We start from the raw sequence: 19,170 nt of genomic DNA, 5'->3' as shown, positions 1-19,170 counted from the left end.
AAATATATGTCTCAGGAGGCAGGCTCAGACGGTGTCAGGCACAGTATGGATTGCACGTGATTGCACAAAGGTTAGAAAGGGTACCGTATCCCCAGATAACATGTATGGATAGCGTACACATTCAAAATATATGTCTCAGGAGGCAGGCTCAGACGGTGTTAGGCCCAGTATGGATTGCACGTGATTGCACAAAGGTTAGAAAGGGTACCGTATCCCCGGATAACATGTATGGATAGCGTACACATTCAAAATATATGTCTCAGGAGGCAGGCTCAGACGGTGTTAGGCCCAGTATGGATTGCACGTGATTGCACAAAGGTTAGAAAAGGTACCGTATCCCTGGATAACATGTATGGATAGCGTACACATTCAAAATATATGTCTCAGGAGGCAGGCTCAGACGGTGTCAGGCACAGTATGGATTGCACGTGATTGCACAAAGGTTAGAAAGGGTACCGTATCCCCGGATAACATGTATGGATAGCGTACACATTCAAAATATATGTCTCAGGAGGCAGGCTCAGACGGTGTTAGGCCCAGTATGGATTGCACGTGATTGCACAAAGGTTAGAAAGGGTACCGTATCCCCGGATAACATGTATGGATAGCGTACACATTCAAAATATATGTCTCAGGAGGCAGGCTCAGACGGTGTTAGGCCCAGTATGGATTGCACGTGATTGCACAAAGGTTAGAAAGGGTACCGTATCCCTGGATAACATGTATGGATAGCGTACACATTCAAAATATATGTCTCAGGAGGCAGGCTCAGACGGTGTCAGGCCCAGTATGGATTGCACGTGATTGCACAAAGGTTAGAAAGGGTACCGTATCCATGGATAACATGTATGGATAGCGTACACATTCAAAATATATGTCTCAGGAGGCAGGCTCAGACGGTGTCAGGCCCAGTATGGATTGCACGTGATTGCACAAAGGTTAGAAAGGGTACCGTATCCCTGGATAACATGTATGGATAGCGTACACATTCAAAATATATGTCTCAGGAGGCAGGCTCAGACGGTGTCAGGCACAGTATGGATTGCACGTGATTGCACAAAGGTTAGAAAGGGTACCGTATCCCCGGATAACATGTATGGATAGCGTACACATTCAAAATATATGTCTCAGGAGGCAGGCTCAGACGGTGTTAGGCCCAGTATGGATTGCACGTGATTGCACAAAGGTTAGAAAGGGTACCGTATCCCCGGATTACATGTATGGATAGCGTACACATTCAAAATATATGTCTCAGGAGGCAGGCTCAGACGGTGTTAGGCCCAGTATGGATTGCACGTGATTGCACAAAGGTTAGAAAGGGTACCGTATCCCTGGATAACATGTATGGATAGCGTACACATTCAAAATATATGTCTCAGGAGGCAGGCTCAAACAGTGTCAGGCACAGTATGGATTGCACGTGATTGCACAAAGGTTAGAAAGGGTACCGTATCCCCGGATAACATGTATGGATAGCGTACACATTCAAAATATATGTCTCAGGAGGCAGGCTCAGACGGTGTTAGGCCCAGTATGGATTGCACGTGATTGCACAAAGGTTAGAAAGGGTACCGTATCCCCGGATTACATGTATGGATAGCGTACACATTCAAAATATATGTCTCAGGAGGCAGGCTCAGACGGTGTCAGGCACAGTATGGATTTGACGGCCCAGATTACACAGCGGAGGAGCAGGGAGAGGTAAAGATTGCAAATGCTGGGGCCCTGCCCAAGCAAGGGGGGCCCACTCGTGGGCGTCGGTACTGGCACTGGGCCCCTCATAGTACAGCGGTGTGTCTGACGGCGGGTGTGCACCACCACTGTCAGAGACACTTGATTGCACTATGAGGGACCCTGTGCCAGTGCCCGCGCCCAAGAGTCGGCCTACCCACCTGTCCAGGGCAACGGCACTCGCACGGTGTCGTGTGGTAGGTGGTGACCCCGGCCATGGGGGGAGGCAGCACAGTTAGGGAGTTTTAGAAAGTGGCATATGTTGATGTTGGACATTCAGCTGATGCAAAAGGCGAAATAGGTGAAGTACCAGGAAGAGGTGGACCAAAGCAAGCCATTTTTCTGTCACCCTATGTGTCATCAGGGGAAGGTGGGACAAAATCCTTGGAAACCCATGCGTGGTTCATTTTAATGAAGGTTAGATCATCCACATTTTGGGTTGACAGACGGGTCCTTTTTTCTGTCAGGATTGATCCAGCTGCACTGAAGACTCTTTCCGATAGCACACTTGCAGCTGGGCAAGCGAGCTCCTGTAAGGCATATTGGGCCAATTCAGGCCAGGTGTCCAGTTTAGCGGCCCAATAGTCAAAGGGGAATGACCTGTGTGGGAGAACATCGATATGGGAGGAAAAGTAGTTTGTAACCATAGTTGACAACTGCTGTCTCCTGTCACTTTCCATCGATGCAGTATTACCAGTTGTGTGAGCGGTATTTGAAAAATCAGTCCACAACATTGTCATGAAACCCCTGTCTCCAACGCCACTTCTGCTGTGTGCACCACGAACACCTCTGCCAAGCTGCCCCCGGCCCGTACGGCTCGTGTGAGAACCATCACCGCTACTGTGTGCTGGGAATGCCTCAAGCAACCGATTTACCAGAGTTGCTTGTTTATTAGCCAATATTAGGTCAAGGTTCTCCTGTGGCATGATGTTTTGTAATTTGCCTTTATAGCGTGGATCCAGGATGCTGGCAAACCAGTAGTCGTCATCGTTCATCATTTTGGCAATGCGGGGGTACCTTTTTAGGATCCGCAAGGCATAATCTGACATGTGGGCCAATGTTCCCGGTGTCAATGATGCACTGCGAGTGCTGGTTGGAGGAGCACTTTCTGGCAAATCCACATCCCTCCAGTCACGCACAAACCCTGTACCAGACCTTGCCACGCCAACATTTTCACTTGCCCCACGAGATGCATCCTCCTCCCCTAAGTAATCATCCCCATCATCCTCCTCCTCCTCCTCTTCTTCCTCCACCTCGTCCAGGAGAGGTCCCTGAGCAGACAATGGCTGAATGTCATCAAGGATTCCCTCCTCCTCTTCCTCCTCATCAACATTGGCTGCAGACGCCTGCTCCTTAAGGTGCGTCAAAGTTTGCATGAGCAGACGCATAAGTGGGATGCTCATGCTTAGGATGGCGTCGTCTGCGCTTACCAGCCGTGTGCATTCCTCAAAACACTGAAGGACTTTACAAAGGTCTTTCAGCTTCGACCACTGCACGCCTGTCAACTCCATGTCTGCTCTGAAAGTGCCTGGCCGTGTATCCTCCCACAAATGCATTATGGCCTGCCTCTGCTCGCACAGCCGCTCCACCATGTGCAGGGTGGAGTTCCACCTTGTTGCAATGTCGATAATGAGGCGGTGGTTGGGAAGGTGGAGCAATCAATGCAGCTTCTGCATACGAACGGAGTGTACAGGTGACCGGCGGATGTGCGCGCACAGTCTTCGCACCTTCTGGAGCAGGGCTGTTAACTCCGCACTGCACCACCAGGTTCAAGGTGTGAGCCAAGCAAGGTATGTGGCTGAGTTTTGAAAGGGCTATGGCTGCCACAAAATTACGGCCGTTATCACTAACTACCTTGCCTGCCTCAAGATGTACACTGCCCAGCCATGACTCAGTTTGTCGCTTCAAGTACTCGGCCAGCACCTCGGCGGTGTGTCTGTCGCCCAAACACATCATCTGCAACACAGCCTGCTGACGCTTTCCACTAGCTGCTCGATAGGGGGACACATCGTGTGCAACAGTGGCAGCTGCAGATGGAGTGCTCGTACGACTGCGCTCTGGAGGAAGAGGAGGAGGAGGAGGGTCGAACGCCTACAGCCAACTGTTTCCTATACCGTGGGCTAGGCAGCACTGTCCCACCACCGCTGTCCCCTGTGGACCCTGCATCCACCACATTAACCCAGTGCGCAGTGATGGACACGTAACGGCCCTGGCCATGCCGACTGGACCATGCATCAGTTGTGAGGTGCACCTTTCCTCTCACTGACTGCTTGAGTGCATGGACAATGCGGTCTTTCACATGATGGTGGAGGGCTGGGATGGCTTTGCGAGAGAAGTGGCGACTGGGTAGGTCATAGCGTGGTACTGCATAGGCCATGAGTTCGCGGAAAGCTGTGCTTTCCACCAACCGAAAGGGCATCATCTCAAATGAGATTAGTTTGGCAATGTGGGCGTTCAAACCCAGTGTACGCGGATGAGAGACTGAGTACTTTCTTGACCTACTCATAGTGTCTGGGAGGGTGAGCTGGACTTGAGAGCTGCATATGGTGGAAGTAGCGGTGGACAGGGCGGACTGAGAGAGGGTTGATGATGGTGATGGAGTTGGTGTTCTTTCTGATGGCCTAGAATCAGTCTTTCGTTGATATAACAGTGGGATTCCCTGACTGCTGTGGTCTTGCAACGACACCTCAACATTTGCTGCTGTGCTAACCGGTGGGCTTACAGTGGGGGAAACAATGTAGCGTTGTTGACTACCTTCGTTGTGATCAGTTGCACATGTGGCACTTGAGGTTTGGTGTTGTGTCCACGCTTGCAAGTACATGCTGGTTAAATGTCTAAGCATGCAACTGGTATTCAAATTTTTCAGATTTTTCCCTCGGCTAAAGGTCTTTGCGCACTTCTTACAGATAACCTTGGCCTGATCATGAGGATTTTGTTCAAAAAAGTGCCACACTGCACTCTTCCTACTTTGGCAGACATTTTGCGGCCTAGCACGCTGTGATCTTTTGACCCTCTGGACAAGGTGTCCAGCAACTCTTTTGATGTTTGGAACCTGTCTTTGGAGTGCTCCGGGCCTGCCAGATAACAGCTGTTGCGATGTCGATGTCTGCTGTGGATGCTCCTCATCTGAGCTATTGGAAGCAGCACCCTCTTCCCCCAATGGATGCCAATCTGGGTCAACAACTGGGTCATCCATCACCTCCTCTTCTATGTCATGTGCACCTTTCTCTGTGTCACCGTGTATGGTGGTATAGTGTGCGGGTAGGGGCACCTGAGTCTCATCAGGGTCAAAATCTGGCTCTGTACACTGCGAGGACAATGTAGTGCTCTGAGTGAATGTACCAGCAGAATCATCCATCAGCGGCTGTGCATCAGTGCACTCCATGTCAGATTCATCTTGGCCTGGGTAATTCACCATTTCACTTGATAATCCAGGCATGGTATGTGAAAACAGCTCCATGGAGTAATCAGTAGTATGGCCTGCGTCATCCTTCAATCTTGGTTGGGGTGAAGGACACAAGGAAAGGTGTGGTTCATGAACATGAGCCTCCAATGACGACTCAGTGCTTTTACTTTTTACAACTGAAGAAGAGGAGGCGATAGAGCTGGAGGCTGAGTCAGCAATGTAAGACAAAACTTTTTCCTGATGCTCTGCCTTTAAAAGCGGTTTGCCAACTCCTAGAAAACTAAGCGTTCGAGGCCTTATGTAGCCAGACAATGACGCAGGGTCAGCACCTCCTGCATTCGGTCCTATTTTGCTCTTGCCACTACCATCAGATCCACCACCAACACCATCATTACCAGCTGCCAACCCCCGCCCAATTCCACGGCCTCTTCCACCAGCCTTCCTCATTTTTGGTAGAAATGTAGACAAAATCCAACAAACTATAGAGTAATGTAAAACAAGGTACAAGGTGTCTATAGGACAGGGGAGATTTAGAATTTCTGCACACACTTGTGGACAGTGGACACTTTTGGATTGTGTGAGGCCCACTGATATCTGAGCGCTATGTGACAGGCTCGATGGCACAGCTGCCTGTGACCAAAGTGACGAGAGGATAATGGAGATTTTGAATCTCTGCGCACACTTTTGGACACTGGACACTTGTGGATTGTGTGAGGCCCACTGATATCTGAGCGCTATGTGACACGCTCGATGGCACAGCTGCCTGTGACCAAAGTGACGAGAGGATAATGGAGATTTTGAATCTCTGCGCACACTTTTGGACACTGGACACTTGTGGATTGTGTGAGGCCCACTGATATCTGAGCGCTATGTGACAGGCTCGATGGCACAGCTGTGACCAAAATGACGAAAGGATAATGGAGATTTTGAATCTATGCGCACACTTTTGGACACTGGACACTTGTGGATTGTGTGAGGCCCACTGATATCTGAGCGCTATGTGACACGCTCGATGGCACAGCTGCCTGTGACCAAAGTGACGAGAGGATAATGGAGATTTTGAATCTCTGCGCACACTTTTGGACACTGGACACTTGTGGATTGTGTGAGGCCCACTGATATCTGAGCGCTATGTGACAGGCTCAATGGCACAGCTGTGACCAAAATGACGAAAGGATAATGGAGATTTTGAATCTATGCGCACACTTTTGGACACTGGACACTTGTGGATTGTGTGAGGCCCACTGATATCTGAGCGCTATGTGACAGGCTCAATGGCACAGCTGCCTGTGACCAAAGTGACGAGAGGATAATGGAGATTTTGAATCTCTGCGCACACTTTTGGACACTGGACACTTGTGGATTGTGTGAGGCCCACTGATATCTGAGCGCTATGTGACACGCTCGATGGCACAGCTGCCTGTGACCAAAGTGACGAGAGGATAATGGAGATTTTGAATCTCTGCGCACACTTTTGGACACAGGACACTTGTGGATTGTGTGAGGCCCACTGATATCTGAGCGCTATGTGACAGGCTCGATGGCACAGCTGTGACCAAAATGACGAAAGGATAATGGAGATTTTGAATCTATGCGCACACTTTTGGACACTGGACACTTGTGGATTGTGTGAGGCCCACTGATATCTGAGCGCTATGTGACACGCTCGATGGCACAGCTGCCTGTGACCAAAGTGACGAAAGGATAATGGAGATTTTGAATCTCTGCGCGCACTTTTGGGCACTGGACACTTGTGGATTGTATGAGGCCCACTGATATCTGAGCGCTATGTGACAGGCTCGATGGCACAGCTGCCTGTGACCAAAGTGACGAGAGGATAATGGAGATTTTGAATCTCTGCGCACACTTTTGGACACTGGACACTTGTGGATTGTGTGAGGCCCACTGATATCTGAGCGCTATGTGACAGGCTCGATGGCACAGCTGTGACCAAAGTGACGAGAGGATAATGGAGATTTTGAATCTCTGCGCACACTTTTGGACACTGGACACTTGTGGATTGTGTGAGGCCCACTGATATCTGAGCGCTATGTGACAGGCTCGATGGCACAGCTGCCTGTGACCAAAGTGACGAGAGGATAATGGAGATTTTGAATCTCTGCGCACACTTTTGGACACTGGACACTTGTGGATTGTGTGAGGCCCACTGATATCTGAGCGCTATGTGACAGGCTCGATGGCACAGCTGTGACCAAAGTGACGAGAGGATAATGGAGATTTTGAATCTCTGCGCACACTTTTGGACACTGGACACTTGTGGATTGTGTGAGGCCCACTGATATCTGAGCGCTATGTGAGACGCTCGATGGCACAGCTGCCTGTGACCAAAGTGACGAGAGGATAATGGAGATTTTGAATCTCTGCGCGCACTTTTGGGCACTGGACACTTGTGGATTGTGTGAGGCCCACTGATATCTGAGCGCTATGTGACAGGCTCGATGGCACAGCTGCCTGTGACCAAAGTGACGAGAGGATAATGGAGATTTTAAATCTCTGCGCACACTTTTGGACACTGGACACTTGTGGATTGTGTGAGGCCCACTGATATCTGAGCGCTATGTGACAGGCTCGATGGCACAGCTGTGACCAAAGTGACGAGAGGATAATGGAGATTTTGAATCTCTGCGCACACTTTTGGACACTGGACACTTGTGGATTGTGTGAGGCCCACTGATATCTGAGCGCTATGTGACAGGCTCGATGGCACAGCTGCCTGTGACCAAAGTGACGAGAGGATAATGGAGATTTTGAATCTCTGCGCACACTTTTGGACACTGGACACTTGTGGATTGTGTGAGGCCCACTGATATCTGAGCGCTATGTGACAGGCTCGATGGCACAGCTGCCTGTGACCAAAGTGACGCGAGGATAATGGAGATTTTGAATCTCTGTGCACACTTTTGGACACTGGACACTTGTGGATTGTGTGAGGCCCACTGATATCTGAGCGCTATGTGACACGCTCGATGGCACAGCTGCCTGTGACCAAAGTGACGAGAGGATAATGGAGATTTTGAATCTCTGCGCACACTTTTGGACACTGGACACTTGTGGATTGTGTGAGGCCCACTGATATCTGAGCGCTATGTGACACGCTCGATGGCACAGCTGCCTGTGACCAAAGTGACGAGAGGATAATGGAGATTTTGAATCTCTGCGCACACTTTTGGACACTGGACACTTGTGGATTGTGTGAGGCCCACTGATATCTGAGCGCTATGTGACACGCTCGATGGCACAGCTGCCTGTGACCAAAGTGACGAGAGGATAATGGAGATTTTGAATCTCTGCGCACACTTTTGGACACTGGACACTTGTGGATTGTGTGAGGCCCACTGATATCTGAGCGCTATGTGAGACGCTCGATGGCACAGCTGCCTGTGACCAAAGTGACGAGAGGATAATGGAGATTTTGAATCTCTGCGCACACTTTTGGACACTGGACACTTGTGGATTGTGTGAGGCCCACTGATATCTGAGCGCTATGTGACAGGCTCGATGGCACAGCTGTGACAAAAGTGACTAGAGGATAAGGGAGATTGGATTGCTTTTAAAAAAGCAGTTTGCAGAGCAGTGGGTAAACAGCAATGCCAGCATGTCAGGAAGCCTTAAAAGGCAGCCCAACAACCAACACCACTGATACACCACAATATAGCCTCCCCTTGCACTGCACACACAGTGACTTGTGTGTTGTGCAGGCCAAATCGCTAGCAGCAGAAGCAGTTTTTTTGTCTTCTTCCCTGCCTAACGCTCTCCCTACAGAATCAGCAGCAACCTCTCCCTATACTAAGATCGGCAGAAGTAAGATGGCGGTCGGCGTGCACGCCCTTTTATACCCCCTGTGACGCCCACCAAAGCAAGCCAATCACTTGCATGCCCTTCTGAAAGATGGTGGTGACCCGTGCCTAGGTCATCACGTTGCCCACAGTGTCCGTGGATCCTGATTGGCTGAAAAAGAGCGCAAAACAAACTTTTGAAACGCGACTTTGGCGCGTAAGTCGCCGACCTCGTGGCCGACCTCATCCTAGGGTCGGGTTTCGTTTCATGAAACCCGACTTTGCCAAAAGTCGGCGACTTTTGAATTTTTTCGACCCGTTTCGCACAACTCTAGTTGAATGTAAAAAAAAAAAAAAAAAAATTACATGCTACATACATACAACATGCATACTACATGTAACATACATACTCATATATACTACATGCAACATGCATACTACATGCATGCTACATACATGCTACATGCTACATACATGCTACATTCATACTACATATATACTACATGCATGCAACATACATACTACATATATACTACATGCATGCAACATGCATACTACATATATACTACATGTAACATACATACTACATATATACTACATGCATACTACATACATGCTACATACTACATGCATGCTACATGCATGCTACATGCATGCTACATACATACTACATGCATGCTACATACATACTACATACATACTACATGCTACATACATACTACATACATACTACATATATACTACATGCATGCTACATACATACTACATACATACTACATATATACTACATGCATGCTACATACATACTTCATATATACTACATACATACTACATGTATGCTACATACATACTACATACATGCTACATACATACTACATGCTACATACATACTACATACATACTACATATATACTACATGCATGCTACATACATACTACATGCTACATACATACTACATATATACTACATGCATGCTACATACATGCTACATACATACTACATATATACTACATGCATGCTACATACATACTACATGCTACATACATACTACATATATACTACATGCATGCAACATGCATACTACATATATACTACATGTAACATACATACTACATATATACTACATGCATACTACATACATGCTACATACTACATGCATGCTACATGCATGCTACATGCATGCTACATACATACTACATGCATGCTACATACATACTACATGCATGCTACATACATACTACATGCTACATACATACTACATACATACTACATATATACTACATGCATGCTACATACATACTACATATATACTACATATATACTACATGCATGCTACATACATACTACATATATACTACATACATACTACATGTATGCTACATACATACTGCATGCATGCTACATACATACTACATGCTATATACATACTACATACATACTACATATATACTACATGCATGCTACATACATACTACATGCTACATACATACTACATGTATACTACATGCATGCTACATACATACTACATGCTACATACATACTACATATATACTACATGCATGCTACATACATACTACATGCTACATACATACTACATATATACTACATGCATGCTACATACAATACATTCATACAATACATACATAGACATACAGTACATATAACATAGAGTAACATACTTACCAATACTTGTCACATTGTTCCCCGAAGCCATTGTCAAGTACGGAATAAATATTAACATAACAAACCACAAAAATACTCACCCATGATCCGAAGCAGTCCACGAGTGTGTCCCACGACGATCTTGGGTAGAGAACTGCAGCATCAGCTGATGCTGCCGCTCTCTACGGGCTGCAGGAATCCAATGACGGAAGGTAGGTATCCTTCCGCACTGTATTCCTCCGCCACTTAAAAAAAAAGTCCCTAGTCTCACTTTATGCCATTGCTGCGTGGGAATTTCATACATGTAGTATGTATGTAGTATGTATGTAGCATGTAGTATGTATGTAGCATGCATGTAGTATGTATGTAGCATGCATGTAGTATGTATGTAGTATATATGTAGTATGTATGTAGCATGCATGTAGTATATATGTAGTATGTATGTAGCATGTAGTATGTATGTAGCATGCATGTAGTATATATGTAGTATGTATGTAGTATGTATGTAGTATGTATGTAGCATGCATGTAGCATGCATGTAGTATGTATGTAGCATGCATGTAGTATGTATGTAGCATGCATGTAGTATGTAGCATGTATGTAGTATGCATGTAGTATATATGTAGTATGTATGGTACATGTAGTATATATGTAGTATGCATGTTGCATGCATGTAGTATATATGTAGTATGTATGTTGCATGCATGTAGTATATATGTAGTATGTATGTTGCATGCATGTAGTATATATGTATTATGAATGTAGCATGTATGTAGTATGTAGCATGTATGTAGCATGCATGTAGTATACATGTTGCATGTAGTATATATGTAGTATGTATGTTACATGTAGTATATATGTAGTATGCATGTTGTATGTATGTAGCATGTATGTAGCATGTAATTTTTTTTTTTTTTTACATTCAACACATTAGCCGGATGATAGGACTACTACTGTCCCATCATTGGCTAATGTGTCAATCACTGTCATGCCTACTCCCAGCAGCAATTTTAAGATCTCTCTACAAGTGTTCAAAGGGATTTAGATCCGGATCCAATGCTGGCCACTTCAGAACTCTCCAGCTCTTTGTTTACATCCATTTATGTGTCCTTCTTGAAGTATGTTTGGAGTCATTGTCCTGCTGGAAGACCCATGACCTAGGATGCAAACCCAGCTTTCTGACACTGTGAACTGTGATCAAAAATCTTTTGGTAATCTTCAGATTTCATGATACCTTGCACACAGTCAAGGGGAAGAACTTGCACAATTGGTGGCTGACTAAATATTTTTTTTCTCTACTGTAGGTACTGTGTTCTTTTCTCATTCCATTTTCAGTAAACAGTAGAATGATGTGTTTTTTTTCTTTTTAAAAAAAGCTCTAACTTGGTCTCACGTGTTCACGAGACACTTTCCCTGAAGGAATTTGCATTACTCACGTACACTTTGGCAAACAGCCAGAAGTGGGGTCCTCCTGGGTCTCTTGCCATAGCATTTCAATTCATTCAAATGTTAACGTACAGTTCGTGCTGGCACTGGTGCACCTTTAGCCTGCAGGGAAGCTTAAATTTCTTTGGAACTTGATTGTGGTTGCTGATCCACCATCCAGACTATTCCACATTGCAATTTGTCATCAATTTTTCTCCGCCATCCAGAGAGATTAGCTTCAGCACCATGGGTTGTAAAGTTATTGATTATTTTTCACACTATGGATAAAGGAACATCAAGATCTCTGGCGATGGACTTGTAACTTTGAGATTGTTGATATTATTCAACAGTTTTGCCTCACAAGTCCTAAGACAGTTCTCTTCTCATATTTTTGTTCTCCATGCTTAGTGTGGCACACACAGACACACAATGGAAAGGTTGAGCCAACTTTTCCCCTTTTTATCTAATGTCAGGTATAATTTTCATATTGCCCACACCCGTTACTTGCCACAAGTGAGTTTGACCAAGCATCACATGCTTGAAACAAAGTTCTTTACTCACAGTTTTGGAAAGGTGCAAACAATTTACTCTAGCCTTTTTTGGGGGGTTTTGTGTGAAATTATGTCGTTTGCTTTTTTTCCTCTTTTTTTGTTGTTCCAATGCACACAAAGGAAATGAACATGTGTATAGCAAAACATATGTCATTGCAATAATTTTCTGGGAGAAATACTTAATTTTCTGGAACAATTTCAAAGGTGCCAACACTTTGGGCCTTGACTGTGTATTCACTCATCTATTCATCTCTACATACAATCACAGTATTTTACTATGTTACATACTTTCCCCATGGTGGGACAATTAAAGGATTATCTTATCTTATCTTATCTTACTATGTTGCAAGTGTGTTTGTTTTCATATTTGTCAGGAAATGAAGATGTAAAGTGTATAGACAATTCAAGGTGGTAAGTCCACAAGTTCCTGGAGATCCATCACGCTCAATGCTCATTTTGTTTGCAATGCTTCATCTAGTGATGTCTGGTGTAGGAGGAGATATGTTTTAGTAAAATCAAGACAGTTGGTAAGTTAAAAAATTACATACAGAACCTAAATCAAAGACAGCAGCTAACTATATCCAATGCAGTGTGCCAAGGCAATGTTGGGATGCAAAGTACCTGGATGAAAGGGCTATGTCATGATGTTATGTACCTCACTAAGGACCACGGTGCCATGACTAAGGATAAGGACAGTTCTATGTCTGAAATGCATAAGGTTTTTTTTACTAAATTATTCAAAATAGTATTGACCTTGCTGAACACTATGTAGACAAATTTGTTTTTATACAAAAACACAGAACCAGACCCCATTCAGAGGACTATAAAACTTTCACACGCCTTATCTATGAACTGTTCCAATATTTATGGCCATGACTGTACATCACTCTCCCATAATGATAGTTCTGCTTCACGTCACTTTTCTTATCTGTTGCGTTATTTCTGTGCTGTGTTGTGCATAAATATGTGATTCTTCAGATTTTGTATTAGGCAATGCCTGATGAAGAGACCTGAGTAGTCTCGAAAGCTTGCAATTTGTTACCAGCTTTTCAGTTAGCCATTAAAAGGTATCAACCACTGAGGACTCTCAATTGTGAATATTTTTCTATGATGAACTATAGACACCATATCTGCGGTATTTTTAAATGTAAGTCTTGAAACTGTTTAGTCTATATGTCATGGCTCTACCTTTACAATTTCCAGACGTTCAAATGAATCATTCCCTATTTATCAACTTTTTACCTGTATGGCAAGCTTCATAATTTACATGATTGAATGCCCTTGCAAAAAAGTATGTTGAGCATACCACACAGTCCCTATATAAATGGGTTGATTCTCATAGGTCCAACATATGCAAAGGGCTTTCGCAACATAACCTGAAATGCAATAAAGACAATAGGATCCTAATAAGCCACATTGATCACATTCCTGTTGAAGCACAAAATCGCATACAACAGCTCAATAGAAAAGAAGTTTACTGGATATACAAGTTAAATACATTAAAAGCTAATGGTCTTAATGAGATTACAGATGTTTTTTCTGTAAGGTGACATAATAGTCTATAAATGTTTTTTTCCTACATCAGCTTAATACTTAGATGTTTTTTATGTACAATGATTTTATGCTATTGTATGATGATTTATTTTTCCAGCACCCGTTCATGATATAAACAATTTTTAACATTATCTTTATGGTCAATATATTTAATAATTTAACATCATATTTTTATAACTATATTTACATAATTGTTATGTGCCCGATGTCCACAGATGGGGGTTGTGCTCACAGCCCAACACCGTGCAGGATGCTTGGCATTTACCACAGAACACCAGGAATGGCAAATTCGCCACTGGCGCCCTGTGCTCTTCACAGATGAAAGCAGGTTCACACTGAGCACATGTGACAGACGTGACAGAGACTGAAGATGCCGTGGAGAGTGATCTGCTGCCTGCAACATCCGTCTGCATGACGGGTTTGGCAGTGGATCAGTAATGGTGTGGGGTGGCATTTCTTTGGAGGGCCGCACATCCCTCCATGTGCTTGCCATAGGTAGCCTGACTGCCATTAGGTACCGAGTTGAGATCCTCAGACCCCTTGTGAGATCATTTGCTGGTGCAGTTGGCCCTGGGTTCCTCCTAATGCAGGACAATGCCAGACCTCATGTGGCTGGAGTGTGTCAGCAGTTCCTGCAAGATGAAGGCATTAAAGCTATGGACTGGCCCGCCCATTCCCCAGACCTGAATCCGATTGAGCACATCTGGGACATCATGTCTCGCTCCATCCACCAACGTCACGTTGCACCACAGACTGTCCAGGAGTTGTCGGATGCTTTAGTCCAGGTCTGGGAGGAGATCCCTCAGGAGACCATCCGCTGCCTCAACAGGAGCATGCCCAGGCATTGTAGCAAGGTCATACAGGCACAGGGAGGTCATACAGACACATGGAGGCCACACACACTACTGACTCATTTTGACTTGTTTTAAGGACATTACATTCCACTTTAATTTTGTGTGACTCCAAATCCAGGCCTCCATTGGTTAATAAATTTGATTTCCATTGATGATTTTTGTGTGATTTTGTTGTCGGCACATTCAACTTTGTAAAGAACAAAGTATTCAATGAGAATATTTCATTCATTCAGATCTATGATGTGTTATTTGAGTGTTCCCTTTATTTTTTGAGCAGTGTTTATATATATATATATATATATTTTTTTTTTTTATTAAGCGCTATTTCTATAGAATTCTGATAGAGTCAAAAGACATGGCAAATAATATTTTTATTGGAGAAATTTATTTGCACCACAAACATGTGACCAGCAATTTATTACCTTTGTCGCCTTTTATCACACTTGCCTCATGCTTGCATCTTTCGTGGTGACCTTGCTCCTTTAACATGATCACTCTGATGTGTTCTCCATTAGTTCTCCTTTTCTTCTCCTTCCCCCCAGCACAACCCCATGAAAAAATATATTCCTGATATTCTATCACTTTTCTTATTCTTATCATTCTTGACCACACTATTTTCTGCTTGCACCCCTCATGGTGGTCTTTCTTGTGAATTACCATCACTCTGTTAGACATTTTCTACCAGGTTTTCTTCTCATCCTCCGTTTTTCCCATGGTACATTACATCTGGCTTTCTGCCGAGTCGCAGCAAGGTGATACCCCCGGGGTGCTGAGTTCAGTAGAGTTCAGCAGGGAGGGGCTTGCTAGTTGAAAGGTTCCCACGTTACGTCATTTACTCTGTTTGCACCGATTGCACTTTTTTCAGTTTCACCTACGACCCTCAGAATCCAAAAAACAAATAGTGTATATAGTGCAAACACATACAAAACATATATTAAATGAAAGAGATCTCTTGATTCATTTATTAATTTTATTAAGTAATTTAATCATTTAGTTATTCATATATATCATCAAAAAATAACAGTCCAGAGGATATATAAACATTTATTTTTCTTGCAAAGTTATGATGTGTTCCTACTAACTACTTCTACCGCGGCACTCTGGGCTCGCTATGGCAGCATTCAAGGAATAAAATGCATTCACATCACAAGTTCTATTGCACTTTACATATACATAACTTTATTTTTGCAAAAAAATTATATTTCTGTTGGACTTCTTTTTTCTTTTTTTAACTTAGAACTCCTAAACAAATGAAAGTGAATACATATTAAAATCAGAAACAATTTATATGTTAATTCATTATATTTTCAACTTTTATTCTTGAAATTGATTTCTCTTTTTTTTTCTGATGACCTGTGATGAACTTTGATACATCATGTGTCTATTTGGCACCAATATTTGAATTTCTACCACTATAAATACACCTGCACTGTGTTGCAAACTGTGTTTTTTGTACTGATGAAGTCTGCAGTACTTTGAAATGCATTGACTAAATAAACAAAGACAGCTATTACCACTTGTCTAAACTTGGATCTATTATATTGCTGACCAGAAGCGCAGATCATCCACAAATCCTCCTTATCATTGTGTGAGTCTGACACCTGGCACCCCTAGTGGTTTTTGGCAAGCTGTTTACAGGTCCTGCAACCAAAAAAATAGACATCAAAGTTCACTTGCTGTTCCTTGGTAGTCCGCCTCATATTGAATCTCCATGATTATCTGCAGTAGCCAACATTGGGTATTATATAGAAAGAACAGTGGTGTTTCAACTCTGTAAGCTGTTTATTTCTGGCAGCTACAGGATCAGAGAACAGTTGATTGGTGGGAGCACCACAGCTCCATTCACTGGCTGTTCCTGGGTAGCTCCCCTCATATTGAAACTATGAGTTGATCTGCAGTAAGACAACATTGGCTACTACACAGAGGGAACTGTAGTTTTCCAACTCATTACACTGTTTATTTCCAGCAGCCACAGGAACTGAATACAGTTAATTTGTGGCAGTGACCAGTGAGAATTCCACTGATCTCACATTGATGAGCTATCCTATGAATATCGTAGTTCTATCTTAGTTCTAAAGGTACTGTCACACTTAGCGATGCACCAGCGATCCCGACCAGCGATATGACGCGGTCAAGATCGCTGGTGCATCGCTAAGTGGTCACTAGTGAGCTGCCGCACAGGCAGATCTCACCAGCGACATCGCAGGGGTCGGGGGTCACTACTTACCTGTCAGATGAGGCGATCCTGACGTCCTCCCGCCCGCGTCCACGCGTCGCTTGTCTCCACAGCAGGAAACCCAGCAGGAAGCTGATGACGAGAAACGGCCCAGGAAGTTCTCGCGCGATCAGCGATAACCAGCGGGGGAGCGGTCGGAGGTAAGTATCAGATATAGCGATATCGCTAGCAATATCGCTATAACGTCACAAAAACCAGTGACATTATAGCGATATTGCTAGCGATATCGCTTAGTGTGACAGGCCCTTTAGTTGTGGATAACCCTTTCAAGTCCTATACCAGATACCTGTATCATTACTGTCTTTTCGCAACTTTATTGTCTATGTATCTGAGGAAGTGGACAGGACGTCCACTAAACGCGTAGTTTTTTAGCCCTGAATTAAGTATGCAACTCTTCTGAACCGAGTGGTTCCCTTGCTTGATTTTGGAGGAGGGCAGAATTATCGGCATCTTGAATATCCTGTCCAGAATTTCTGGAAGATCCATCGTGGGTCCGGTGCCCTCTGCAGCCCTCCTGACAAATTCATTATATGTGTTGTGCATACTCACAACATGCAAAGGTGAGAATTCTAACTTATAGTTCACTAATTGTTTATTGGGTAACTGTGCTATTGTGCCCCTTTTCTTTATCATTTCCATTTAGCTCTATGAAAATATGTGTTCAGATAAGCGTAACCAGGTCTGGTTTTCCAGCTTAGCACCAGCTGTAAAATATGACAGAATATTGTCATCTAAAATAGGTTTAACTGAAATAAACCGTATTCCAAATTCACAGGTTAAATTTTTTAAAAGGACTAGTATATGTAATACTTTGAAAAGGTTGAACAGTTTACAGTAGAATAAGATTTCGCTAATTTGAGTACCTGAATTGTGCACTGGTGACAGTACAGAAGTTCTGCATTCTATGAAGCCAGTTTTTGCCTTCTCTGAATGACTAAAATAGTAATGTGCTTAAAAATAAATCTGCAAGTAATTAACTGTTTTAAGCCAAAAAGTTAATGAACAGTTGAATATTCAATGCATCTTGATATCACTAATTTTTACAACAACTCTTTTTGGTCTCAATTTAGGCAAATAAACTAAGAACAAAAACACTGAGAAATACACTGAATCCCACATGGAATGAAACGTTAACATACTATGGGATCACAGATGAAGATATGATCCGTAAAACTCTCAGGTATGATTTTATCTATATATATAAAAATGAATGTATGTGTGCATGTATGTGAGTATCAGCCACGCCCTCTCCGCATAGCCCCACCCAGTCACTAAGCATCTTTCATTTCACCAGAGCTGTTTAAAAGAAGCTGAGCTGTGATTGGTTGCTATGAACAACAGTTTTCCCACTTGACAACACCTCAGCAGACACTGACCAGGTGGGAGAAATCAAGCATCCCTGGGAACATAAGCTCCCAGCCATTGTCTGCCCCCAGAAAGGAGCAGAGAGCACATGACAGAGATGAATCACCCCTCCTGTGCCCATATACCCATCACACATCCTGCATCCCATAGGCACATCTTCCCTCTTAAAGGGATCTCCGGTATGGAAGTTAGGGCAAATCCCTCAGCTCTCTGATTCTGACCCCAGACTTCTATTAAAGGGATCATTGGTATGGAAGTCAGGGGAAAGCCACTCTGCACTCTGGTTCTGGCCCAAGGCCTCTCTTAAAGGGATCCCTGGTATGGAAGTGAGGGCAAATCTACTCTGCACTCTGGTTCTGGCCCAAGGCCCCTCTTAAAAGGATCCCTGGTATGGAAGTCAGGTCAAATCCACTCAGTGCTCTGGTTCTGACCCCAGGCTCCTCTTAAAGGGATCCCCGGTATGGAAATGAGTGCAAATCCACTCAGCACTCTGGTTCTGACCCCAGGCCTCTCTTAAAGGATCCCCGATATGAAAGTTAGGACTGTTCCACTCAGTGCTCTGGTTCTGACCCCAGGCCTCTCTTAAATG

The 19,170-nt window shown here is 44.1% G+C and overlaps 1 protein-coding gene across 1 annotated transcript in view; it reads left to right on the top strand.

The window, feature by feature from the left end:
• Positions 1-19,170, top strand: part of DOC2B (double C2 domain beta) — a 1,203,985-nt gene that overhangs the window by 726,851 nt on the left and 457,964 nt on the right. Inside the window, exon 4 of the mRNA XM_073574406.1 lies at positions 18,287-18,396. Within this exon, the coding sequence (XP_073430507.1) occupies positions 18,287-18,396 (110 nt within the window). The remainder of the gene's footprint in view (positions 1-18,286; positions 18,397-19,170) is intronic.

Source organism: Dendrobates tinctorius, unplaced genomic scaffold (genome assembly GCF_039654945.1).
Source record: "Dendrobates tinctorius isolate UK_male_01 unplaced genomic scaffold, ASM3965494v1 ptg000007l, whole genome shotgun sequence".
Lineage (NCBI taxonomy): Eukaryota > Metazoa > Chordata > Amphibia > Anura > Dendrobatidae > Dendrobates > Dendrobates tinctorius.
This window is presented reverse-complemented; position numbering and strand designations above follow the sequence as displayed.